The 26896-nt window shown below is 57.5% G+C and overlaps 1 protein-coding gene across 1 annotated transcript in view; it reads right to left on the bottom strand.

Annotated features, from left to right (window-relative positions):
• Positions 1-26896, bottom strand: part of APOLTP (apolipoprotein lipid transfer particle homolog) — a 177211-nt gene that overhangs the window by 14236 nt on the left and 136079 nt on the right. Inside the window, exons 53-72 of the mRNA XM_021086611.2 lie at positions 25374-25511; positions 23290-23464; positions 20348-20469; positions 19654-19794; positions 16658-16771; positions 16430-16561; positions 15635-15793; positions 13379-13543; positions 10866-11034; positions 10261-10445; positions 9936-10028; positions 9578-9782; positions 8085-8269; positions 7911-8008; positions 4765-4949; positions 2475-2680; positions 2209-2386; positions 1421-1530; positions 1003-1119; positions 698-839 (exon numbers count right to left, since the gene is read on the bottom strand). Of these exons, the coding sequence (XP_020942270.2) occupies positions 698-839; positions 1003-1119; positions 1421-1530; positions 2209-2386; positions 2475-2680; positions 4765-4949; positions 7911-8008; positions 8085-8269; positions 9578-9782; positions 9936-10028; positions 10261-10445; positions 10866-11034; positions 13379-13543; positions 15635-15793; positions 16430-16561; positions 16658-16771; positions 19654-19794; positions 20348-20469; positions 23290-23464; positions 25374-25511 (3019 nt within the window). The remainder of the gene's footprint in view (positions 1-697; positions 840-1002; positions 1120-1420; positions 1531-2208; positions 2387-2474; positions 2681-4764; positions 4950-7910; positions 8009-8084; positions 8270-9577; positions 9783-9935; positions 10029-10260; positions 10446-10865; positions 11035-13378; positions 13544-15634; positions 15794-16429; positions 16562-16657; positions 16772-19653; positions 19795-20347; positions 20470-23289; positions 23465-25373; positions 25512-26896) is intronic.

The following is a 26896-nucleotide window of genomic DNA, read 5'->3' as shown; positions in this document are numbered from 1 at the left end:
GCAGGGCTGCTGTTTGCTGTAGTCTCTAACTTCCGGGTCTGGGGAGCGGGGCTTGAGCTACAGGAATCATGCACGGCACCGGCTGCAGGGCTGCCTGGAGGTCCCCAGACACTGTAGGGAGTGGACATTCAACCCCCCTAATGGCAAGTCTGTGGTTCTAAGTTTATGTCTTTTTAGGGCTGCACCTGCGGCATATGGAGGTTCCTAGACTGGGGGTCGAATCAGAACTGTAGCCGCCGGCCTACACCACAGCCACAGCCACACCAGATCCGAGCCGCGTCTGCAACCTACACTGCAGCTTGTGGCAATGCCAGATCCGTAACCCACTGAGCGAGGCCCGGGGACCTCATGGATGCTAGTCCAATTCGTTTCTGCTGAGCCACGACGGGAACTCCTGTGGTTCTGTGTTTTTAGGAGCTGACTTTACAGCTGCCTGACCTCCCGGAGATTGTCTCCTGTGCCAGAGGTCACAGGCTCACTGGAGTTGGCATGGAGGCGGGAGCTACGAGCCCTTTTTGTCTTTCTCAATAAGCACCCCTTTGCATATAACTTTGCTTTGATGATTGGCTCACTGTACGACAGCTAAGTGCCTGACTCCTTGGCAGGAGCTACGAGAAAGAACCTGGTTTTTCCCTCTGGGATGGAAGGCAGAGGTCAACCAGGCAGGGTTGGAGCGCGAGTGGCCGCGGCAGCTTACCGCACTGTGGAGGAGGGTCCAGGGGCACGGAGCCCCGGGCACACAGGTGGATGTAGGCGGCTGCCAGGTTGCAGGCAGGTGGGTGCTCCTGGGTGCCACAGGGGTCCTGGATGCACAGGCTAAGGAAGGGCGCGGGGTCCACCTGCAATCCAGCACCCGCGATCAGTGGCCCTGCCCCCCCTCCTCCCCCCCCGCACCCTGGGGAGTAGCTTAGAAGAGGCGGGGGCGGGGGGCTAGATCGGGGCCAGGGCCACCTTTGTCCCTCAGCCCATCTGCTTGAGTGGCCTCTGCAGCCGCACACTCACCACCCCGAAGCAGCTCCTCAGGCTGGAGCGGGGGTCCTGGAAGAGGGCCCGGCAGGCGGGGCTCTGTCCTGGGCATGCGGGTCGTGTCTTCTCCACAGCCTCGCAGTCACCACTCACCTGGGGGGACGAACCTAAGACTCTGGCCTCCTGCCTGGACCTCTTCTCCTGGGCGGCTCCGCTGGGTGCAGTGGCCTCAGGAGGGGACCGTCACCCCCTGGGCCACCCCAGAGCCGGCAGGCCCAAGAGCCTTGGTGAGGGGGGCCCACCACACCCTGCTTAGGTCCATGGCCAAGTCGCACGGACGCTTCCCTCTCCAGGGCGCATCTGGATCCCACCTGGTTCCTTCCCCACCCATGGCCACCACGTCCCAGTGATGACGCCCAGCCCCAAGGGAGGAAGGGCTGGCCAGCTGGCCTACCTGCCAGGCCAGGCTGAACTCCTCCAGGCTGCCAGCCACCGTGCCGTCCGGCAGCATCAGCTCGTTGCCTGCCTCGTTATCGTTGGTGCCCAGGAGGCCGGCAGACAGGCCTGGGGTCAGGGAAGGCAGGACCGGCCGTCAGGGCATGCTGGCCGGGGGCAGAGGGGCATTACCAGGCCCTGTGGCCTCCGTCCTGACCCCCTTAACTCCAGCCCCAGCTCTCCCAGAGGAAGAGGAGGAAGAGGATGCAGGAGAGCACGTGGGCGCCTCCCCGGGCCACCATCCCCACCCCGAGCGGCTGGGATGCAGGTTCTGCACAGTGTCCATGGAGCTGCCCAACTGGATCAAGGGGCGCAGCACGTCCCAGGGCTGAGGGCAGAGCCCTGGGCTCAAAGCCTGGCCCTGCTGCTCGGGGGCGTGGGGGCCTTACATCAACCTGGGTCAGGCCCTCTGTCCCAGGGTGACCATGGGCGGGTCACACGAGGAGTGGACCGTGTGTGGTACAGCACCTGTAACAGGGCAGCGGGCAAACAGCGGGGCTGCGTCCAGAGTTGTGCAGCCCCTGGAGTCGGGACTGGTGCATGCTGGGCGTGATCAAAGCTGGGACAGATGGCCTCGGACCCTCTTCCAGCTCTGAGCTTTTGGGGCTGTTTGGATACCGCTTGGGCTGTGCGCCTGAGGGCATCCCTGAGCTTGCAGCCTCCCAGGGACACAGAGTGCTGTGCACTGGGGTCAGAAGTCTGGGCCACTGGCTCACAGGCTGCCGGGGAGGCGGGGGGCAGACCCACCGTGCTGCCAGATGCTCAGAGTCAGGCTGCAGAGGCCGGCTTGGACGTCACAGGTGACAGAGACACCGTCCTCATTGTCCAGCTCGATCCTGGAAACGTCCCTCCTGGTCTCGGCAGGAGGCAGATCCAGGTCCAGACAGCGCACCCCAGGCGGGGAGGAGCCGTACAGCCTGTAGGTCTAGGGGTCAGAAGGGGGCTCAGAGAGACAGCAACAGGAGGCGGGGATGTGCCTGGGTGGCCAGGGCTCTCCCCTCTCGCACGCTTACCTTCAGGCCAGGGTACAGGACGAGGGCGGTGTGATTCAGCTCCACAGTCAGGGACGTGAGCCCCGAGCCTGCCTGGTTTAATGTCAGTGAGAACGTGTTCCGGGCGAAGTCCTTGGCCAGCAGCAGGCTGCCGCAGCGGGCGCCCAGGCCCCACACCCGGCCGTCGAAGGTCACCAGGTGCCTGGCCCCAGCTACCACAGCATGGTCTGGGGAGAAGAAGCCGGAGGCAGGGTGAGCAGGACCTGCTGTGCCCCTGCAGGGGGGCCCTGAGCCCACAGTGACCAGGGCCTGCTCCTCCCTGGCCTGCATCCCCAGGGGCAGCCCACGTGGGGAGTGGGGTCGGTCCCCAGGAACCCCGGGCTTCCAGAGGACTTGAGCTCTAGGGACGCCCTGAGATGGATGGGCTACAGCCAGGTCGGCCCAAAAGGGACTGAGGAGCAATGCCCGCCCAGCACCGAGCCTCGGACACACCCCACAGAGTGGCCTGGGCGGTTCCAAAAGAGCACGTGTTACACGGGTCCGTTCACACAGAGCGTCCAGAACAGATAAATCCAGAGACACGCAGAGGAGCCTGGGAAGCCGAGGGTGGGGGACACCACGCAGAGGGAGCAGGGGTCTAGGGGGTGAGGAAGGGTCGGCCGTTAACTGCAGAGATGGAGACACACCAGCCGCTGAGTCATGACTTTAAATGGGCGACCCAGCGGGTATGGAGGTCGCACCTCCGTGGAGCTGCTGCCCGAAGAAGTCACGTTCACTGTCAAAACCTCTGTGTACACACACACACACACACAACACATATATACACACACACACATATATACACAGCTATACACATATATATACACACACACACACACATATATGTATACACACGCACACCTATCTATACACACATATACATACATATACACTTAGATACATACATGTACACAATACACATACACACACCCCATATATACACACATATATACACTCACACGTATATACATGTATATACACACACATAAACACGCACAGCTATAATGTACATGCACACACATATGCACACCTATATACACACGTGTATATACCCATATACATACACATATACACACACCCCTATATATATACCCATATATATACAGCTATACACATATATACATGCACACACACATGCACACCTATATATACACATATACACACAATACGTATATACACATACATACACACAGGTACACATATACATACATACACACATATATGCACATTACACAGCTGTATATACACACATACATACACACACCTATAATATACACACATCTCTATATACACATATACACACATACATATATAAATACACAAATACACACACACACACATATATATAGCCAAAGGCTCCATCCACTAGGAGGGAGGTGACATGTGGGCCAGGTTCTGCCCTCTTCACAGTGGGCAGGAAATGTGCTGAAAGGGGGCAGTTCTGACCCATCCAGCCAGCACTGCAGAGCAGAGGTTTGGGGGGTGGTGAACACACACACACAGGCCAGGCTCCTGGCAGTTGCTGGCCTGTGATGGCCCCTGAGGCTGGGGGGCTGGATACCGTGGGCCCCCTTGTCAGGTGGTGGCACTGAAGGTCCCAGGCCAGGCCCAGGTCACACATGCAGAACCAGAGGCCAGGCGGTTTCCAGGCACCGTGCTGCCTCACAGGCAAAGCACCCCTGACTCTGGGAGGGCATCCACCTGCCCTACGTAAGAGCCGCACTGCACACCCGTTCTTGCCAAACCCTGTCCGTGGACCTGAGACTCTCCTGGGCAAAGGAAGGGCACATGCTCATGAACACACGAGTGAGTCACGTTGCTCCCTCCAGCTCACTGAGAAATGAGAAGACTCACCAGATCCCACTCATCAGGGAGCCCATGCAAACTCCCAGGGGCTCCACGCCCCTGAGTTCCGGGGCCGTCCACATCTGGTCCCAGCATTGCCTGCACCTCCAGGCCTTGCTGGACCCACAGTCTGGACTCAATTAGCGGCCTTCCGGAGCTGCTGGAGGGCTGCCTTGTGCTTCTCCTGCAGCGTCCACCGGGAGGGACCTGGCTCATGCTCAGGCTCTTACATTTTGGACACAAGCCTGGATCTGCAGCCTAGTCCTGTTGGACCTTGGGAAGCCCGGCTCAGGACCCGATGGGCCCAACACGACGATGCCTGTGCTACCGGGGGATGGTTCTGCTGTTTGCCTGGCCGTGCTGGGTCCTGCTGCCACAGCCCTGAGGGTAGAGGGGCTCCTGGGGAGGGGGACGGTGCAGGACTCACATCCAGTGGGGCTCCCCAGCAGGCGGTGTCTGAGCTGGTGGTACTCAGCCAGCACGCTGGTCCTGTAAAGCTCTCGGAGCGGCCGCAGCAGTGTCTCCTCCACCAGGTGGCTGATCACTCGGGCCACATCCAGGGGCTCATCCCCTGCAGGCAGCAGCGGCAGTGTCACCACCACTGAGCGATCCCTGGGGTGGGGGGGGGTGGAGCACGGAAATGCTGAGAAACCCCACCACGAGCTGTGCCCGCCAGAGTCTCTCTTTCCACAGCTGCGGGACGGCCACGTGGGGACCCCGCCTAGACTGACCTCTGCCAAGCATCAGCCAGCACCCCAGGCATCCCCATGACTCCAGAGTCAGACCCTCCATCCTTCCCGACATCAAAGCCAAAGCCCTCAGGTCAATCCCCGGCTCCACCCTTGTACCACCTACATCCCATCTGCCAGCAAATCCTACAAGTTTGTCCTAAAGACATCGGAACCTGACCACCTCATGCCCCTCCACGGCTGCCAGTGCTCAGCATGGCCGCCCTGCCCTCTCACCTGGACCATCCAAAGTGGGCTCCCTGCTTCTGCTCCCCCTCCCTGCAGTCTTTGTTCTCGACAGGAGGGCCAGAGGGATCTTTTTATTTTATTTTATTTTATTTATTTATTTATTTATTTATTTTTGTCTTTTGTCTTTGTTGTTGTTGTTGTTGTTGTTGCTATTTCTTGGGCCGCTCCCGTGGCATATGGAGGTTCCCAGGCTAGGGGTTGAATCGGAGCTGTAGCCACCGGCCTATACCAGAGCCACAGCAACGCGGGATCCGAGCCGCGTCTGCAACCTACACCACAGCTCACGGCAACGCCGGATCGTTAACCCACTGAGCAAGGGCAGGGATCGAACCCGCAACCTCATGGTTCCTAGTCGGATTCGTTAACCACTGCGCCACGACGGGAACTCCCAGAGGGATCTTTTTAAATGAAAGGTAGATCGTGTCCTTCCCTCAGCTCAAAACTGTATGTTCCCATTTCAGAGTAAAAGACAAAGGCCCCAGGCCACCCTGTCACCTCCCCAACTCCTCCACCCTCCACTCCAGCCCTGCCCCCCTGCAACTTCCTTCCTAGTCATCAAGCTGGTGGTTCAGCCCCATCCTGGGCCTTGGCACCAGCCGTGCCCTCCGTCTGGAACGCTCTTCCCATGCCATGCATGCAGCTCGCCCCTCACCCTCCGAGCCCCTGCTCAAATGCTACCTTCTCACTGATGCTGACCACAGCCTCACTTTTGAAAATGCTCTCCCCTCAACCGCTTGTCCTGCCTTATTATTTTTTTTTTCTATAGCATTTGGCACCTAACATACGAGCTCAGAAGCTGGGAGACTTGGATCCAAGGCCAAATCCAGACTGTGTCCTGTTTTTTGACAGCCCACAAGCTAAGCATATGGAAGTTCCCAGGCTAGGGGTTGAATCGGAGCTGTAGCTGCCAGCCTACATCACAGCCACAGCAACACAGGATCCAAGCCAAGTCTGCGACCTATGCCACAGCTCATGGCAATGCCGGATCCTTAACACACTGAGTGAGGGCGGGGATCGAACCCGAAACCTCATGGTTCCCAGTCAGATTCATTTCCACTGCACCACAACGGGAATTCCAGCTTTTACATGTTTAAAGGAGTCGTAATATACAGATGGCCAACAAGTACATGAAAAAATGCTCAACATCGCTGATCATAAGAGAAATGCAAATCAAAACTACCACGAGATACCACCTCACACCAGTCAGAATGGCCCTCATTAACAAGCCAGCAAATAACAAATGCTGGAGAGGGCATGGAGAAGAGGGAACCCTCCTGCACTGCTGGTGGGAATGTAAATGGGTACAGCCACTATGGAGAACACTTTGGAGATACCTTAGAAATCTATGCATAGAACTTCCATATGACCCCGCAATCCCACTCTTGGGCATATATCTGGACAAAACTCTCCTTAAAAGAGACACATGCACTCGCATGTTCATTGCAGCACTATTCACAATAGCCAAGACACGGAAACAACCCAAATGTCCATCGACAGATGATTGGATTAGGAAGATGTGCTATATATACTACTCAGCCATAAAAAAGAACAACATAATGCCATTTGCAGCAACATGGATGGAACTAGAGACTCTCATACTGAGTGAAATGAGTCAGAAAGACAAAGACAAAGACCATATGATATCACTTATAACTGGAATCTAATATCCAGCACAAATGAACCTTTCCACAGAAAAGAAAATCATGGACTTGGCGAATAGACTTGCGGTTGCCCAGGGGGAGAGGGAGGGAGTGGGAGGAATCGGGAGCTTGGGGTTATTGGATACAACTGGGAATGGATTTGCAGGAAGATCCTGCTGAGTAGCATCGAGAACTCTGCCTAGATACTCATATTGCAGCAGAACAAAGGTGGGGGGAAAAAATGCATACATGTAAGAGTAACTTGGTCCCCATGCTGTATAGCGGGAAAAAATTAATAAAACAAGAAAAAAATGAATTAAAGTTAAAAAAAATAACAAAATAAAAAAGCAAAGGCTTTGTTCCCTTGATGGCTCAATGGTTAGCGAACCCGACTAGCATCCTTGAGGATGAGAGTTTGATCCCTGGCCCTGCTCAGTGGGTTAAGGATCCAGCGTTGCCATGAGCTGTGGTGTAGGTTGCAGCCGTGGCTCGGATCTGGAGTTGCTGTGGCTGTGGTGTAGGCCGGCAGCTGTAGCCCCGATTGGACCCCTAGCCTGGGAACCTCCATACTAAAAAGATAAAAAGACCAAAAAAACAAAGGCTACGTGACAGACCCGCTGGCTACAGAGCCTCAACATTTCACTCTCAGGCTCAGTGGAGGAAGGTCTGCTGACCCTGGGGGAAGAGGACTGGTCACTGTGGTCAGTGATCACAGCCTTCGCGAGGCCAGGATCTTCCCATTCATGGCTGCCTCTGCAGCACCTGACACTCACTGCTCAGGGAGGGTATGCATAAAACATCTGGGGGATGAGGAATAAGCCTCAGTTTCCTCATCTGTACAATGGACACTGAAAATGCCTGCGTGCAGCGCGGTCAGCGGAGCAGAGGAGATGGGGGGTGTGAAGGCGTCCAGCTTGGTGCCCGGCGGGGGCAGGACCGCTGGGAAGAATAGTCACCTGGTGGAGAAGTGGTACAGGTCCAGCAAGGGTTTGCAGAGCCTCTTCAGTGCCCGGGAGAGCGCAGCTTCGGCCCAAGACAGCAACTGCGGGGTGGCCTGGGGGCAGGGGGAGAGCCGTCAGGGCCCTCCCTGCATGCCCGCCACCTCCCACCCTCCCCTCACCCGGCCTCACCAGCTCCAGGGCACCCCACGTGGCCTCCAGCACCGTCCCAATGGGCCTGGATCCCCAGGTCCCCGGCGTCCCAGACACCCAGGCCTGCAGCTGCCGCGCAGCCTCCTCGGCCTGCTCCCGCCACACGTCATCCAGGGGCCGCAGCGTCACCTCCAAGTAGGCATCCTTCAGGGTGGCCAGGGGCCCTGTCGAGGCAGCCACCGCCCACCGTGAGGCCGCCTGGGCCTGGGAGCAGGTCCAACGGCACTGCACACGTCCCAGGCCCACGCAGCTCCCGACCCCCTGGCCTCCAGGAAATAAACAGGATCTGTGACCTGGAAGGAGCCTCTGCAGGCCCGAGACTGGCCGTCTGTGAAGCCTGTTCACGGCATCGGCCCGTGGCTGCATTTCAGGAAGGTACTGACTGTGATGCCAGGGGAGGCTGGGGGAAGCGCCGGCTGTGTGGACAGGAGGTGGGTGTGGCTGGGGGATGGGGAAGGCCTCCGGGGAGGCAGGAGGGTGATTTAGGCAGCCCAGTTCGAGGCCCTCAAATCCCAGGGCTTTGGAGACTCTGCCTGTGGGCAATGGGAGCTATAGAAGGCTATGGAGAGTTCCACATTCCCAGAACTGAAGAGAGGGGTGGCTTTCGTTCTGCGAGTCTGCAACAGCGATCTGCGCCAGGCAGAGACCCCTATGTGACCAGGTCCCAGTGAAAAGCCTACAGAGCTCTAATGAGCTCCCTGGCTGACCATCTTTGATATGCACTGTCACACTTCCAACCTGGGGGACTTGAGGTGTCCTGTGCGCCCCCTGCTGGGAGAGGACTCCGGAAGCTCACGCTTGGTCTCCCTAGAACCTTCCCTGCACCTGCGCCTCTGCCGCCCGGCTCTGTACCCTTCCTTGTAACACATCGCAGCTGCGGCCGCGATTCTGAGCCGAGTCCTGGTGACTCCCGGAGGCTGGGGGTGGCCCGGGGATTCCGACGCAGACACAAGCAGGGGTGAGAGGACATGTGACAGTATGAGCACCGGCCAGTCAGAGGGACGGCCACCCTGGTGCCAGGTGAAGTCCTGGGGGCTCCCTGCCAGGGGGCCGCTCCGCAGAGAAGCCTCAGCGCCCCGCCCAGCCTCACTGGTGCTGATCCCAGGAGCAGAGAGAGGCCCTGGAATCCAGGTCAATGGTCCTGCTAGAAATAAAGCTGTACACCTGGAGGAATCAGGCAGGGGCTGAAGACATGGGCAGTTGTCCCAGAAGAAATAAGGCAGCGGGCATGAGGGATGTGAGTTTGGACTCCTGCAAGAATGGACACAGTGTTCCCGAAGTCTGAAGGCTACGGGTCCATGAAAAATAAGGCAGGGGTCTAACTGAAGGCGGGCTGCAGGCCGGCCGGAAATCAGGTGGCCTTTTGAGTTGAACGAGTGCCCCAGGCTGAGGGTGGGGGGCTGGGGGTGGAGACCCTCGGACAAGGTATGGATCCGGGTGCAGGGTCCCGCTGCCCCCGCTCTTGCACTCACGCTCCAGCTCATCCCGCAGCTGCTCCAGCCCCGCCTGCAGCCTCTCCAGGTGCGGCAGCAGGTGCTGTGTCAGTGCCTCCCTGGCCTGGCTCTGGGACCACAGAGCAGCCAGTGCCTGGCCGCTCTCCCGCATGGCCCCCAGCCCAGCCTGGCACAGCTGCCGCAGCGGGCCTGTTGCGCTGTCCAGGGCGCCTGCTGGCTGCACCTGGGCGGGGAGACGGAGGCAGGATCGACGTGAGGGTCTGGGGCACAGAGTGCTCCAGAAAACCCTCATGTCCTCGAGGGGGACCCCACGCAGCCCCACCCTCCTTCCCATTCCCCAAGTGTGGCCCCCTGCGCCCCAGAGCTGTCTACCCACCAGGCGCTGGAACCTTCTGACATAGGCGTCCAAGCCGTGGATCTTCTGCTCCAGCCGGGCTTGCACCTGGGCCCCAAGAGCCACCACCCTGGACTGGGGACACACAGGGACAGGCTGGGCCTCATGGGAATGAAGTGGCTCACGGTGCCAGCAGCAGTGTCCAAGGGTGTGTTTGCCACACTACAGGCTGTCTGCCTCGGCTTTCTTGGCACTGCTGGACCCAAGGGGCTCAGAGCCTGGTGCTGTGGCCTCTGCCCGGGTCAGGGGAGCGGGGGAGGGAGGGCAGTAGGAAGAGCAACCCTCCACCCAGCCCCAGTCCTCTCACCTCCACGTGGCCCAGCAGGGTCCCCTGGCAGCCATGTGCAGCCAAGCGGAGGCTCTGGTTGGCGGCCTGCAGGGTCAGGCGTCCCAGGGGCTGGACAGGCTGCCCACTGTCCTGGAGCAGGGCCGCCACCTCGGTCATCGTCCTGTGGGCACACGCCCGCAGCACCATGCTCTCCTCTTGACTCCCTGGGGCCAGGAAGAGACCTGCTGTTGCACCCAGGCTTCGTCCACCTGCCTCCCGGCTGCCCACTCCTCCTACGCTCCACAGCCTTCTATAGCTCCCATTGCCCACAGGCAGAGTCTCCAAAGCCCTGGGATTTGAGGGCCTCGAACTGGGCTGCCTAAATCACCCTCCTGTCTCCCCGGAGGCCTTCCCCATCCCCCAGCCACACCCACCTCCGTCCACACACCTGACGCTTTCCCCAGCCTCTCCTGGCATCACAGTCAGTATAGGTGGCCACCGGGAACTCATCAGCCCTCCGGGCTGGGGGTGCCACCAAGTCCCATCAGGGTTCCCTCTGACTTCGCAGCTCTTGGCACCCCAATCTTGGGCCAAGCTGGGGCCCTTCCCTCGGCCATCAAGCCACATCCGGTGCCTGCACTCACCTTCCACGTGGGCCACTGAGGCCTGGAGGCAGTTTGGGGCCCGGGACACTGACAACCTCACTTTCTCGTCCCCGTCGTCCACATTTCCCTCCAGGTGGACCAAGCTTTGAGAAGCTGAGGTGGAGACCCTGCCTAGCAGGCTAAGCTGCTGAACGTTGGGGCCGTAGAGCTGGGAGGGAGAGGGCAGAGGCCTGAGTGGGGCCTGGCCCCTGCCCCTGGCCTCTGGCCCCTGCTGGCCCCAGGCCTAGGGAGAGGTGGCTAGGAGGCCGAGGTTGAACCTGCAGGGAAAAGGCCATGTCCACCCTACCCCACATCCTCAGGGGCAATGGGGCCCCCGCCCCCTTACACAAGGCTCAGAATCCCTACCAGTTGCAGGAAGTGCTTATTAAAATCCACATCCAGGGGCCTAAGCAAGCAGCACATGGCATCCAAGTGGCTTAAAAATTCTCACTATGGAGTTCTTGTTGTGGCTCAGTGGGTTAAGAACCCGACTAGTATTGGGATGAGGGTGCAGGTTCAATCCCTGGCCTTGCTCAGTGGGTTAAGAATCTGGAGTTGCCGTGCACTGTGGTGCAGGTTGCAGACACGGCTCAGATCCCACGTAGCTGGGGCGTAGGCTGGCAGCTGGAGCTCAGATTCGACCCCTAGCCTGGGAACTTGCATATGCTGCAGGTGCGGCCCTAAAAAGGAAAAAAACAAAAAAACAAAAAAACAGAGGCACAGGTTGGGATAATGCAGCCACGAGCCACAGAACGCCTGGTATGCTGGAAGCGCAAGGAAGGATTCCTTCCCAGGGCTGTTTGAGGGAGCAGGAAACTGCTGCCACCTTGATGTTGGACTTCTACCCTGCAGAGCCGAGAAAGAGGGAATTTCTGTTGGGTTAAACCACCGAGTCGGGGGTAATTGGTCATCGTGGCCCCAGGAAACCAATTCAAGAGCTCTCACTAAACACGCGGCTTCCTGTCTCCTTCCCCTGAGATTTTCAAGTGGGTGCATTGGGTGGAGCCCAGGAATCCTTAGGCGATTTCTCAGAACCCGAGGGGACCCTGGCGGGGTGTCTGCAGACCACACCTGGGGCGTTCGTCCTGGATGGCCTCCTGCATCCCAGCTCTGCCCCAGTCACTGTCAATGCCCCCCCCACCCCTCCGGCTGGGGAGTGCCTGACCTTCCTGATTCATCTCACCAGTTTGGCATGAAGACCAAACCGGCCTGGGAAAGGCCTCTGTCCAGGCCATGGACCCCAAAGGGGCAAGCAAAGAGGGAGTGGGCAAGTGAGAAGCCGGCGGAATGGGGTGCCCACATGCGGGGGATCGAGGGCGGGGCAGCCGTCCCCTGGGCACCCACTGCACCCTGGGCTCTGCGGGACTTGGCCCCAGGCCTCTGGTTCTGCAAGTGGGCCTTGGTGCCCCGGGATCACAGATGCAGGGGTGGCCGGGGGCCTGGCTGGCAAATGGGGAAATAAGAGCCCGCCCAGGAGAGGCTCGGAAAGCTCTTTTGAAAGCGCCACAGCTCCTGGGCTCAGAAATGGGGGCTGAGCGAGCTCCAGCCAAAGAAATGCCTGGTCCAGCTCTGGATGCTGGAAGGACACCCCTGTCTCAGAGCACCTACTGTGTGCACGTGCTGTGCAAACACTGTTTCCTTCTCCTCCCAGTAACTCTGCAGAGGATGTGGGATTCGTTCCCATTTGATGGAGGAGAAGATGGAGGCTTTGAGAGGGAGAGTCACAGGCCAAGGTCACCTGGCCAGGGAGACACAGAGCTGGGTGGATGGCAGCACCGTGGAGCACCTACTGCATGCCCGTGCTGTGTGGGCAGGGGGGGGGGGTTCCCGGAACCCCACCAACCACCCCATGAAATCTATCCAATCCCCACTTAGAGAAGAGGAAATGAGGCTTGGAGAGGTCCCTTCCCAAAGTCACTTGGTCAGGTGGGGGCAAGGCAGGTATTGAACCCAGCTCTGCCCCTTTCTGCCTTCTGGAGCTGCTGGGAGGAAGGAGGGAAAGGAAAAGCCTGGGCCAATAATAGCTAATAATAATAATAATAATAGTGGTAATAATAATAATAGCACTGATACTTACCTAGTGGCAACTTTGTATCAGGCACTGTTCTAAGCGATCTATACGTATTAACCTACATAATTCTTGTGATATTAATCGTATGGGCGGCAGGGTAAATGCAATGATTATCTCCCATTTTCCAGGTGAGGAAACAGGCACAGAGAGGGGAAGTAAGTTGCTAGCTAGGAAGAGGCTTGGCTGGGGTTCAAACCAAGGCAGTCCAGCTGTTGCCTCTCGATTATAGGAGCTGCTCTGTCTCAGGGCCTGGGGCCAGGACCACAAGGGGGCGGTCCCACCTACCTTTAAGCTCAGGCCCCCACAAGTGTGCCAGTCTGCAGTTCCAAAACTGGCCACTAGATGGCAGGGCCGCCCAGGCAGTGGTGGTCCACTGGCCAGAGAGGGACAGGGTGCCGTCAAGGCATCTTCCTGTGGGGTGGGCAGCCTGGCAGCCACTCACCTCCAGCTCCCCGGAAAAGTCAGGCATCCGGGGCCTGCTGTGGTTGCGGAGGGTCAGGCTGAGTTGCAGGCCGTGCTCTGGGTCCGGGGCGAGGCCCAGTTGGAATCTGGAATGTAGCAGGAGCTCTCCGCCACCCAGGGAGTGCTCGCCGGAGACTGAGAGGGCCTGGGATGAGAGGTGGGGTGTCCGCAGTCAGGGGGGCATGGTGGCACAGCTTCCTCTCCCCACCTAGTCCAGGCCATCATCCCCCATACCAGAACTGTCACAATAGCCTGTCAGATCTCCTAGGCTCCACTCCAGCCCTAGCCCACAGCCCCTCCTCCCCTCAGCAGCCAAACAGCCTTTTGGGGGATGGGGCATATGGAGGTTCCCAGGCTAGGGGTCGAATTGGAGCTGCGTCTGCGACCTACACCACAGCTCATGACAACGCTGGCCAGGGATCAAACCCGCATCCTCAAGGATACTAGTCAGGGTCATCACTGCTGAGCCACAGTGGGGTCTCCCAGACTGACCTTTAAAAAATGTAAATCAGACACTCCGCCCTCCTCAAAGCCTCTGCCTTCCCATTGCACTTAGGGGAGGAGAAGCCAGTCTCCTCAGTGGTCCTATGAGTCTTCGTTATCTTCCTAACCTCACACCTCCCTGCTGTCTCAATAAGAGCCACCCTGCAGTCCTCAAACCCTAAGCACGCTCCTGCCCCAGGGCCTTTGCACTGGCTGTTCCCGCTGCAGTTTGCACATGTCAGCTCTCCCTGCTTCATTTCTTCACAGCATTCACCATATCTGACTGCATGTCACACATCTGATTTATCTTCCTCTGCCCACCAGTCTATGGGTTCCAGGAGGAAAGGTACCTGGTCTGTCCCTTTCACCATCCTTGGAACAGGGCCTGGCATAAGTGAGACCCACAAATGCTCCTGAATGGATGAATAAATTGGGGGTTGGCAAATTAGGGCTCATGGGCCAAATCCGGCTCACTGCCTGCTCTTGTAAATACATTTTTATCGGGAAAGGTCATACCTGTTCATTTATATGTCATCTATGGTGGCTTTCATGACCCAATGGCAAAGCTGAATGGTTACAACAGAGACCATGTGGCCTGAAGACCTAAACTATTTACTACCTAGCCCCCTCCCTTTTTTTCCAGCGCCCATGGCATGTAGAAGTTCCAGGGCCAGGAATCAAACCCGGGCAACAGCAGTGACCTGAGCAGAGCAGTGACAACATGGGATCCTTTAACTGCTGGGCCTAGGCCACCAGGGAACTCCCTATCTAGCTCTTTACAGAAAAAATTTGTGACCCCGGGATGGATGGAGAAATGGGAGGACGGACAGACGGATGGATGGCTGGCTGGCTGGCTGGCTGGCTGGCTGGACGGACGGATGGAAAGATGGATGGATAGATGGATGGATGGATAGATGGATGGATGGATGGACGGATGGAAAGATGGATGGATGGATGGACAGATGGATGGACGGATGGATGGATGGATGGATAGACAGATGGATGGATGGATGGATGGAAAGATGGATGGATGGATGGATGGATGGACAGATGGATGGATGGATGGATGGATGGATGGATAGACAGATGGATGGATGGATGGATGAATGGACAAATGGATGGATGGACGGATAGACGGATGGATGGACGGATAGACGGATGGATGGATGGATGGACGGATAGACGGATGGATGGACGGATAGACAGATGGATGGATGGATGGATGAATGGACAGATGGATGGATGGACGGATAGACGGATGGATGGACGGATAGACAGATGGATGGATGGATGGATGAATGGACAGATGGATGGACAGACAGATGGATGGATGGATGGATGGATGCATGGATGGTTGGAGAGTGGTTAGATGGAGGTTTGGATGTAGGGAACATGGGTGGGTGGGTGGGTGTAAGGCAGGCAGGAAAGACCAATCAACCAGCTAACAAAGCCAGGGGAATGGTGAGGAGGGGGGGGTCCCAACACCTCCCCTCTGACAATGATGATGATAACAGCAGCTTTCGTTTATTTGAGCACTCTTCTGGTGTCGCATCTTAAACCTCACAATCACTCCACATGCTGGAACCTACTGCATCTTCCATCCCCCTTGATGAAACACTGGACGGAGAGGGTCCAGCCCACAGTCGCCCGTGATGATGGCATCCAGCTCCCTCGCTGACACTCCATTGGGCAGGCACCCCCTCTTCCCTCCTCACTCCACGAGGCCCTGGGTCCTTTCCCAGGACAGACTCACCTGGGGCAGGTGGCAGAGCCCCAGGTGCAGGGAGTGGCGCAGCCAGCGGGTGTAGTCCGTCTCCACGGCCCCCCGGAACCTCTGTGTGGTGCAGGAGGCCATGGCGTGCTCTAGCGTGGCCTCAGCGAGGATCTTGTCTGGGCCAGATGGCTGGTGCCTCTGGAATGAGAAGGCTCCGAGCAGTGGGGGTTTGTCCCGTAAGAGAGCGTGCCCATGGCCAGCTGCAGTTGGGAGACCCCCACGAGAGAAGAGTAGGCGCCAGAAACCCCACTGTCAGAGCCCCAGGGGAGGGGGTCAGCCCCCCAGCGACCATTTCCACATTTTTGTTGGGATCCCTGATGGGGTGGGCCGAAGGAGATCCAGAGAGACAAGGGGACTTTCAGGGCTAGCTGTCCCCTTCTCTCCATGGCCCCGTCCCTGCCCCAGACTCTGCCCCATCAGGAGGCCCAGACAGGTGGTGATGCTGGGGCGAGCTTGACCCTGACACCTCCGGGAGCCTTAAACCTGACCTCCCCCTCCCCCTCCCCAGAAGCCAACAGGTGTCACCAGCTCCTTCCCCGGCTGTGCCCTGAGGTCTTGCCTCACGCTGGGTGCCTTGCTCTCCTTCCCTCCCCATCAGGGAAGGATTACTGTGCCCATTTCACAGATGAGGAAACCAAGGCTCACGGTGGTAGAGAAATGAGTTGCCCGGGGTCCCCAGCACAGCTAGCCCTCACACCCAGGACCACCCGACCCCAGGCCAGGCACTTTCTGCAGCAGGAGGTGCCGCCCCTCCCCAGCTGCCCGGGGCCTCACCTCATACGTCAGGTTCTGCTGCATCTGGCATCGGTCCCAGGACAGATGGAGCCATTGGTGGAACCTGGCTGGGGTCTGGATTAAGGCCCCACAGGCCCTGAGGGCGCCCAGGCCCCAGGTTTCCTGGAGCTGCTGGGGAAGAGGGAGGGAGGTACATGACGGGGCGGCCAGTGCAGGGCCCAGGCGCAGGGAAGACCCGTGCCTGGTCTGCGTGCAGCCGATGCGTACCTGCCCCAGCGAGGCGACCAGGCAACCCTCCCGGGTGGTGCTGTGTGCTGAGGACCTGTCGGCCCAGGTGAGCTGCATGGTCACAGGCTGCCCTCTGTCCCACGTGAGCTGTACCTGCAGGGAGATGGGACCAGTGGTGGGGGGAGGGGGGAGAGGGGAGGGGGGAGGGGGGCAGAGGAGAAGCTGATGCCCCCACATGTGCGTAAGTGAGATGGGCAGGTGAAGGGCTGGTGGCCCCCTGTCTACCCCTCTAGGGGATGAAAAGGGGCGGGGGGTGGCAGGAATAGAGACCTGCCACCTAGGTGTGACAGTTCAGAGTCACCCGTAGACAGACTGAAGTATTTTTTTTTTTTTTTTTTTTTTTTTGGCTGTCCCGAGGCACACAGAATTCCCCGGCCAGGGATCAGATCTGAGCCACAGCTGTGGCAACACTGGATCCGTAACCCACTGTGCCAGGCTGGGGATCGAACCTGTGTCCCAGCACTCCCAAGAGGCCATGGATCCCGTCGCATCCCCGTGGGAACTCCGAGGCCAAAAGTACTGAGGTGGAAACCTCGTTGTCAACACCCAGGCTTGTCCTTCCCAGAGACAGAAGGGAAGCTGATCCCCCCCTGGGGCCCGTGGGGCTGCTGTGTCTGACTTGGGCCCCTCCTGCAAATTCATAGGTTGGAACCTGATTCCCCACGTGATGGCATCAAGAAGCAGAGCCTCTGGGAGGTGATTTTGTTTAAATGAGGTCGGGCAGGGGGTGTCATGAAGGGATAGTGTCTTTCCAAGAGGGACCCCATAAAGCTCTCTCTCTCCCGACACATGAGGACACAGTGGGAGGGCTGCAAGCCAGAGAGAGGTCTCTCTCCAGAACCTGACCATGCTGGCACCTTGATCTTGGACTTCTAACCTCTAGAAATGTGAGAAGCAAATATCTGTGGTGTGAGCCACTCAGCCTGCAGTATCTTTTTTCTTTCCCGATTTTTAAGGCCGCACCCACGACATATGGAAGTTCCCAGGTCGAATCAGAGCTGCAGCTGCCTGCCTGTCATAGTCACAGCAATGCCAGCTCTGAGCCTCGTCTGTGACCTATACCACAGCTCATGGCAACACCGGATCCTTACCCAGTGAGCCAGGCCAGGGATCGAACCCGCATCCTCATGGATACTAGTCAGGTTTGTTACTGCTTCACCACAACGGGAACTCCTCTCTCTCTCTCTTTTTTTTTTAATTTACCTTTTCCTCTCTTCCTTCCTTCCTTCCCTCCCTCCTTTCTTTGCCATCCCGAGGCATATGGAGCTCCCAGGCCAGGGATCAGATCCTCCAAGCCATAGTTGCAACCTAAGCCACAGCCAGGCTTAACCCACTGTGCCGGGCCTGGGATCAAACCTGTGTCCCAGCGCTCCCAGTGGGAATTCCAGCCTGCAGTATCTTAGCCCGAGCTGAGGCCCTGCACGTTCTGCCCTCTCACCTGACCTTACCTCCCCCAATCACTAGCTCACCCCCCATCACCCCCTCCAGTTCTATCTTAATCACCTCTGGCTCTTCCTGAAGCACCCAGCCGGTTCCCACCTCAGGGCCTTTGCACTGGCCCTTCCTTCTGCCCGGACTGCCCCTGTTCCTTGAGGTTAACACAGGCAGCTCCTCCTCATTGGCAGGTCCTCAGCTGACAAGCCACCTCCCCCATGAAGCCCTCCCTGACCATCCCATCTAGAGGAGCCTCCCTTGGAATCCCCCCACCCGACTCCAATGATTCTCTTAGCTCCTTCCTCGCTTTCTTCACGGTGCTTATCACCAAGCTTAATTCCTTTATTCATTCATTTGCTTGAGTTTGGGTCTTTTTTTTTTTTTTTTTTTTTTTTTTTTTTTGTCTTTTGTTGTTGTTGTTGTTGTTGTTGTTGTTGCTATTTCTCGGGCCGCTCCCGCGGCATATGGAGGTTCCCAGGCCAGGAGTTGAATCAGAGCTGTAGCCGCCAGCCTATGCTAGAGCCTCAGCAACGCAGGATCCGAGCTGCGTCTGCAACCTACACCACAGTTCACGGCAATGCCGGATCGTTAACCCACTGAGCAAGGACAGGGACCGAACCCGCAACCTCGTGCTTCCTAGTCGGATTCGTTAACCACTGCGCCACGATGGGAACTCCGAGTTTGGGTCTTTTTGCCTGGCACACGCTGGCTTCCTGGTTCCATTCCAAAGATGAAAAAATTGAGGCTTAGAGAGGTGCTGGGAGCTGCCCCCTGGAGCTGCCTCCCGGTCAGACGCAGGGTCCAGCAGCTCCATTCGAACCCCTGCAGTTACGGACTTAACAAATGAATGCCTCAAGGATGGATCAGACATGCTGTAAGCTGTTCCCCCACTCAACTCTCAGCTTTATCAAGGCAGGGACTATGTCTGTGCCTCAACACTGCCTGGCACACAGTAGGTGCTTAATAAGGCACCGATGAAGAAATGAAGGGCGGGAGTTCCCGTCGTGGCGCAGTGGTTAACGAATCCGACTAGGAACCATGAGGTTGCGGGTTCGGTCCCTGCCCTTGCTCAGTGGGTTAAGGATCCGGCGTTGCCGTGAGCTGTGGTGTAGGTTGCAGACGCAGCTTGGATCCCGCGTTGCTGTGGCTCTGGCGTAGGCTGGTGGCTACAGCTCCGATTGGACCCCTAGCCTGGGAACCTCCATATGCTGCGGGAGCGGCCCAAGAAATGACAACAACAACAACAACAACAATAATGCCGAGGGAGCGGCCCAAGAAATAGCAACAACAACAACAAAAGACAAAAAAAAAAAAAAAAAAAAAGGAAAGAAATGAAGGGCGGACGGAGCCCTTGGGGTCCCAAGCTTCAGGAATCTGTGATTCTAGGGACATGCTTGTCGCCGATAAATAGGATTCTCTAACCCCACCCCCCACCCCCTGCCACAGTCCCAGATGCCCCAACCCTGGGCTCAGCCATGCAGCTCACCAAACCCCGTGACCCCGATGCCCAGGGTCCCTCAGATGCCCGCCCCCCAACTCACCTGCCGGCTCTGCCTGCCGCCCCTGCTCACCGCACGGCCACAGGCCTCAGCTCGCCGCCAGGAGAGGCTGAAGGGGTGAGCCAGGGCCAGGCAGGCAGCCAGCTGGCCCTTCCCCAGCTGCAGAGAGGAGGAGAGCGCCACCTGGGGGGGGACAGGCTGAGCCTGAGCCGGAGGCCTCACCCAGCGAGGCGACCCCTCCCCACCCCCAGTGCAGCCTCTTCCTCAAGGTCAAGGGTGTGAGGGCTGCTGGCCCAGCACTGCAGGAGACCCTCTGGGGGGGCTTCAGCTCATTTTGCAGAGGAAGAAGTTGAGACTCGGAGAGGAGCAGATGGGGCAAACGTATGACAGAGATGGGACTGAGGGCCACACACGTGGTGGCCAGAGGCATCTCATGGGTTCAAATCCCATCTCTGCCTCCCTGTGGCTCTGTGACTCTGGGCCAGTCCCCGTGCCTCTCTGAGCTTCCATGCCATCTTCTAGCAGTGGGGCTGCCACGCCTGGCACACGAAAGGCCTTCAGTGTGTCAGCCACTTGTCTTCCTGCTATTAGTCAGGTGGTGTTGGGCCCAGGATCCCTCCCCCGTGGTCCCTGGGGGGTCAGGCCCAGTCGGGTTGTCCCTGGTAAGGCCCCTTGGGCCGGGCAGTGTCCCACTCAGGCTGCAGGCTGCAGGGTGGCCTCCAGCCCCGATGCCTACCTGGTTCTTGCCATCCCAGCCCATGACCAGGTCATCCTGGTGGCCGCGTTGCGAGTGCTCGGAGGCCAGGCGGAAGCTGCAGTGTTGTGGCAGGGAGAGGGGCAGCGGGTGTGTCAGCTCCACTGTGGGGGGAGGCGGGTGTGACACAGGGAGGGGCAGGCACATGAGCTGGGGACAGGGGCTGCAGGCCGACCAGACGGGAAACGGCTACCAGCTCGGGCAGGGGGCCGCACACTCGGGTAATCGGTCAGCCCCAAATTCAGAAGCTCCGCCCTCTGCTAGGCCCCCTGCCACTCAGACGACTGGGAGACCCCCACACCTCCCCTCCTGCACCCAGGCTCTGTACGTGGGATGCGGAGTTCTCATCACAGCTCAGTGGTTAACGAACCCAACATGAGTTCAATCCCTGGCCTCGCTCCGTGCGTTACGGATCCGGCGTGGCCGTGAGCTGTGGTGTAGGTCACAGATGTGGCTCAGATCCTGTTTGGCTGTGGTGTAGGCCGGCGGCTACAGCTCAAATTGGACCCCTAGCCTGGGAACCTCCATATGCTGCGGGTATAGCCCCAAAAAGAAGAAAGAAAGAAAGAAAGAGAGAGAGAGAGAGAGGGAGAGAGGGAGAGAGGGAGGGGGGAGGGGGGAGGGAGGGAGAAAAGAAAGAAAGAAATGGAATTGGTTTCCTTGGCCCTTGAACCTGGGCTGGCCTTGTGATTTGCTTATAGAATTCGGTAAAACGGGCCCCGCCAATCCCCAGCCTCGGCCTTTACTGTCCTCCTGGCTCTCTGGGACCCCTGAGCAGCCACCACGAGAACAAGCCCAGGCTGGCCTGCCAGATGGGGACAACACACAGAGAAGAGTCTGGATGTTTCAGCAGAGGCTGCTCTAGACCAGTGACAGCCAGCTAGCCCCTGAACAATTTAGAAAGTCCAGCCGAGATCAGCAGCACCCCTTACCCAGCCTGGGGCCGAACGGGAAGCTTAAAACCAGAAGGGCTGCCCCACTGCCCCACAGGATCATGAGCAGTGCTAAGTCCTTATAAGTCACTGAGTTTGGGGACATTTGTTACACAGCAGTAGCTGACTGATGCAGTCCCCTACCTGTCTCCCTCTAGGTCCCTCACACTCATGATTTTCCAGGCCCCTTTGAATGGCCCACACTCACCTGGCCACACTCAGCTGCCCTATGCTCTCATTCCATCGTTTTTCTCTACTTTTTGTCTTTTTCAGGCCACGCTCATGGCATGTGGAGGTTCCCAGGCTAAAGGTCAAATTGGAGCTGCAGCTGCCAGCATACGTCACAGCCGCAGCAACACCAGATCCGAGCAGAGCCTATGACCTATGCTGCAGCTCATGGCAACGCCAGATCCTTAACCCACAGAGCGAGACCAGGGATCGAACCTGTGTCCTCATGGATACTAAATTGGGTTCTTCACTTGCTGAGCCACAACGGGCACTCTCTCATTCCATCCTGGGGTACAGCTTGGGTGGTACCCTTCCCACCAGCTCAGGTCTCACAGAGGACAGGCTCCCAGCCCTGGACTGTCATCCTCCATCCCCTACGGCCAAGTCCAACTTCCCTGACCCCCTGGACCACTTGACCCCATCTTGTGAGGCCACAAACTGGTCCTGCCTTCGTAGGCCCCCAGAGCGGGAGTCCCTCTGAGACCCCACTGCAGACAACAGCCACCTTATGCCCTCTGAGTCCTCAGGAAGGGGTGCTGCCTGCCCCCGTACAGACTCGGGGAGGCTGTGCCCAGAGGCAGTGGCACTAACTGGTTCTCAAGGCATCATCTGGTCATGAGTCTAGGGAACCCAGGCCACATCTGGGCCCCTCCCGCCACAGAGCCCTAACCCCGCATTCCCTCCACCCTGACCTGCCCACTCCTCTTCTCTGTCACCTCACAGCAGGGGCCACGGCGGCTCAGCCCACCTACAGGCCGCCTAAGCAAGCACGCGTGTGTGCGCGTGCGCACACACGCGCACACACACTGCCTTGGCGTGCTGCAGATCTTATTTCCCTTAGCAGGGCACGCATGTGGCAGCCAGGACCCTGGGGACTTCCTGGGGCCACCCAGCAAGCCGAGCCTCCGCAGCCGGGGGCTGCACTGTGTCTTCCGGTTGGCAGGCCAGCAGGCTGGGCTCTGCTCTGTGTTAAGGGGCTCCTCAAACACAGATTGACAGTCTAGGGGTCTGCATACCTCCCCGTTGGTGGGGGGACTGTTTCCTGGTGGGCCTCGGGGGTCCCAGGTACCATCATTGAGGCGGCTGCGGGGTGGCTCCGTGGAACAGCACTCACCTCCCCCCTGGCAGCCTTCAGCCGGTCAGCTTTGGCTCTGAAGCCTCCCGGGCGTGATGGGGCTGCCACGCCACGCACACTCGGGGCCCGTCCTCTGGTCTTCTCACACTCGGGTCAAACCCCAGCTCCTCGTCAGGGCCTGAGACCCCGCGGGACCCGGTTCCTCCCACCTCTCCCACTTCACCTCCCACCCCCAGCCCCCCGCTCCTTCCTCCAGTCCACTCAGCCACATGCCTCCCTGCTGCTGCTCCAGCCCCAAAGCGCCTTCCCACCCCAGGGCCTTTGCACCTGCTCTTCCTCTGCCTGCAATGCTCTCCCCGTGACTTCGCTTTCTTGTGATTCAGGGCTCAGTGTGAACATCACCCTCCTCGAATGTCGCCTTCCCAGATCACCCCACTGGGAGGAACCCCGCACCCCCAAACCAAACCCTGCTTGTTTTCATAGCCCTTCTTGCTCTTGGAGATGCCCTGATGTTATCTCAGGTGCATGTCCTTGCTGACTGCCCGCCTCCCGCAGGGTGGGGACCTGGCCGTCTTATTTCCTGATGGATCCTCAGTGCCTGGAACAGCACCTGGGATAAGTGGGTGCTCAGTGACGATGCTCTGAGTGGGTGAAGGGGCCGCCCCTGCTGTGGTCCCTGGGACACTCACTCTGCAGGGCGAGAGTCCCAGTGGGTTTGAGGAAAGGCCCGGAGAGGCTCCCGTTGAGGCTCCCATTGAAGGCCACCTCCTGGCCGTCCCACTGCACCGAGTGGTACAGGACACGGGTGCCACGGGCTTGCTCATATGAGGTCTGCAGGACTAGCTCCCCAGGGAGGGCGCTGAGCTGGAAGAGAAAGATGGACTGGGTCACTGGGGGGCCTGCCCCACAGTGCTGCTGAAGAAGGAAAGAGAGATGCTTTCAGCAGAGGGAATGCAGGAGGGTCTGCGGGGCTCTGCCAGTGCCTTGGGCTGGGTGGATAACGCAAGGGAGGGAGGGGAGGGTGGAAAGGGTGGGACAAACAGGAGACAGCATGCCCCCTGCAAGGAGGACTGCTGTCCCCAGCTCCACTTCCAAGCTGTGTGGCCTTGGGCTGGTTTCGCAACCTCTCTGAGCCTTAGCTTCCTCATTTTTTTTTTATAAAGGGCTGTACCCATGGCATATGGTGGTTCCCAGGCTAGGGGTTGGATTGGAGCTATAGCCACCCATCTACACCACAGCCACAGCAATGCCGGATCCGAGTCACACCCATGACCTATGCTGCCTCCAAGAGCAACACCAGATCCCTTAGCCCACTAAGCAAGGCCAGGGATCAAACCCACATCCTCATGGATACTAGTTGGGTTCTAAACCCTCTGATCCACCACGGGAACTCCTACTCATCTTTAATATGGGGTAAGAATAACAGTGCCAGCTTCAGTGAGATAGTGGGTGTGACATGCTTAGCCCAGAGCTAGACCCGTGGATGGTGCCATGTGGGGGCTGCTGAGGTGGGTGGTAGACTTTCTCAAACATTTAATGAGCAGGTATTATGTCCTCGACCAGGGCTGAGTACTGGGGTCCAATGATAACCAATACTAGTCCTGGCCCTTCGGGGGCTCCAGGTTGCTGGAGAGAGGGTCACGGAAACAGAAAATGGTAGGACAAGGTGACAAGAATGGCCATGAAAGATATGCAAGGAACAAAGGAACACAGAGAAAGTAGGTGATGAACAAAGCAAGGAAGGGCATTCTAAGCAGAAGGAACAGTCTGTGCAAAGGCTCAGCAAGGGGCACTCTCCCTGCTGGTGGGTGCCACAGGTGGAGGGTGGCTCAAGGGCACTGTAGGGGACTTTTGTGGGTAGGAGCATAGTTTACTCTCTCTCTCTCTTTTTTGGCTGTGCCCACAGCATGCGGAAATTCCTGGGCACGGTATTGAACCCACGCCACAGCAGTGACAATGCTGGATCCTTAACCTCTAGGCTACCAGGGAACTCCCATGCTCTTAAATGTCTCTAAAACTCATTGCTACCGCCCCACCTTGGTCCATGACACCATCATTCTCGCCCAGCTCACTGGCGTCTCTGCTGCCCCCTGCTGCCCCCTCCCAACACAGCAGCTCAGGGAATCCAAAAGCATCATTTGGATCACGTCCTCAAAAGACCTCCAGGTTCAAAGAGACTAAAATCCAAACTCCTCCCTGTGGCCTGACAGGCTCTGCATGCCTGGACCCCCTCCTGCCCACTGTCTCCCCCTCACCCACTGTGCTCCAGCCTAGTGGCCATTCCTTCAACATACCCAATTCATTCCTGCCCCAGGCCCTTTGCACATCTTGTTCTCTCTGCCTGGAATGCCCTTTCGCCAGCTTGCTAATGGCTGATACTTCCTTGCCTGTCATTGGGGGTAGTTCAAATGTCTCCCCCTTAGTGGGGCCTATCCTGGACACCTGCATAGTTCTCCGTAATTCCTACTCGCATCCCCTATTCTGTTTTTTCTATAGGCTATATCATCATCTGGCCTTTTTCCTTCTTATTTTTTGGTCAGTCTCCCCACTAGACTCTACACTTGAGGAAGGACCCATCAGGCCTGTTCCAGGCAATATTCTCAGCTTCTGGAATAGTTCCCGGCTTGGTACCTAGAAGATGCTCAAAAAATGGAAGGGAGGGAACTGACATCACAGCCCTGCCTGCACCGGATCCTTCCCGGAATCTCTCTTATTTCAAAGAGCTGCCCCAGGAACCACCCCCTCTGCCCTGGCCCTGGCCCCCTCCACACACCTGGGGGAAGGTCTGTTCCAGCTTGATGATGTTGGCGAGACTGTTCTTGGCAGCTACCAGCCTGGTGCCGACGTGGAAATGATGCTCCTCCATCCTCAAGACAAACGTGCTCTCGGCTCCACCCTCCGAGTATCGCAGCTGGGTTGGAAGAAAAGCAGGTCAGATCTTTGCAGGTGTAACACTCAGGAAGACGCTGGCTCCATGCTCTACGTAAGCTCTGCTTCCCAAAGCCCCAGCCCCCCCCCCCCAAACTCATAGCTCCCTGGGTGGGATAAAGGCTGATGTGAGGGTCCTGAATCTCCATTTCAACGACCAGGTGTGACCATGACAACAATCTCCCAGTGCCCTTCACGCTATGACACTGACTTGAAAAGAGCCAGTGGCCCGGGGCGGGCAGGCAAGAATTCTAGCTGTACGATCACTGTAGACAGCAGGACGGGCAAATGCCCAGGACCACACACAGGCATCGGGCATGGCATCCAACATGGCTCTACCAGGTATGGGTGAAGAACCTCCGGCTAGTTCTTTACCTACACGAGCCTCCCTTTCCAACCTGATAAATGGCGATAAGGATACCTGCTTTATTAATGGGTTGATATGAAAATTATATGAAATAATGTGCTAACTTCCACGTTGGCCGGATAGCGGAAATCACTTAGGGCACTTGCTAAAAATACAGATTCTTGGCCCCACCCTAAGACCTTTAAAAATGGAACCTCTTGGAACAGGGCCTAGAACTGGTGTTTTTAAAAGCTCTGCAGATGCCCCATTAACTTTGCGATGCCCCTGTGAAAAATGTCCACCTTGAATTACGTCTTAGACAAACAATCTGACAAATTCAGATGGGTGATTAAAAAAAACTGCCTGGACACTGGCAAGTCGCTAGTGTTTTGTTTTGTTTTGTTGTCTTTTTGTCCTTTTAGAGCAGCACCTGCGGCATATGGAGGTTCCCAGGCCAGGAGTCAAATCAGAGCTGTAGCCGCTGGCCTACACCACAGCTCACGGCAATGCCCGATCCTTAACCCACTGAGCAAGGCCAGGGATCGAACCTGCAACCTCATGGTTCCTAGTTGGATTCGTTAACCGCTGCGCCACGACAGGAACTCCTGGAGTCAGCCTTTCTGGCCAAAGTTGTCCCTCCTCCTGATCTTGCAAATAAAGTGTTACTGGAACACAGTCAGGCCCATTTATTTAAATACTGTCTGTGGCTGCTTTTTCGTTGCAGGGGTGAGATGAACAGTTGCAAGAGAGCCGGAATTGGGTGTAAAGGCTAAAACAGTTCTTACAAAACAGCTGGAAAGGGCATTATTGCACAAGAAGAATTATTGTGGCAACTGGGAAATGTTTTACAAACTATATGTCTGATAATGTCACCCGTTAAGTTTCCTGAATTTTGTAATTCTATTGGGTCACACAAGAAAATAGCCTTGTTACAGGAATAAAGAGGTATGCTATCTCCGAAAACATCTCAGGATCAACTCATGACAATACAGAAAAAAAAAATGGGTACGAATACACAAATG

Source organism: Sus scrofa, chromosome 3 (genome assembly GCF_054392235.1).
Source record: "Sus scrofa isolate SSC_HxYL_T2T_F1_AM1 chromosome 3, Sscrofa_HxYL_maternal_Yorkshire_Landrace_v2.0, whole genome shotgun sequence".
NCBI classification, from domain to species: domain Eukaryota; kingdom Metazoa; phylum Chordata; class Mammalia; order Artiodactyla; family Suidae; genus Sus; species Sus scrofa.
This window is presented reverse-complemented; position numbering and strand designations above follow the sequence as displayed.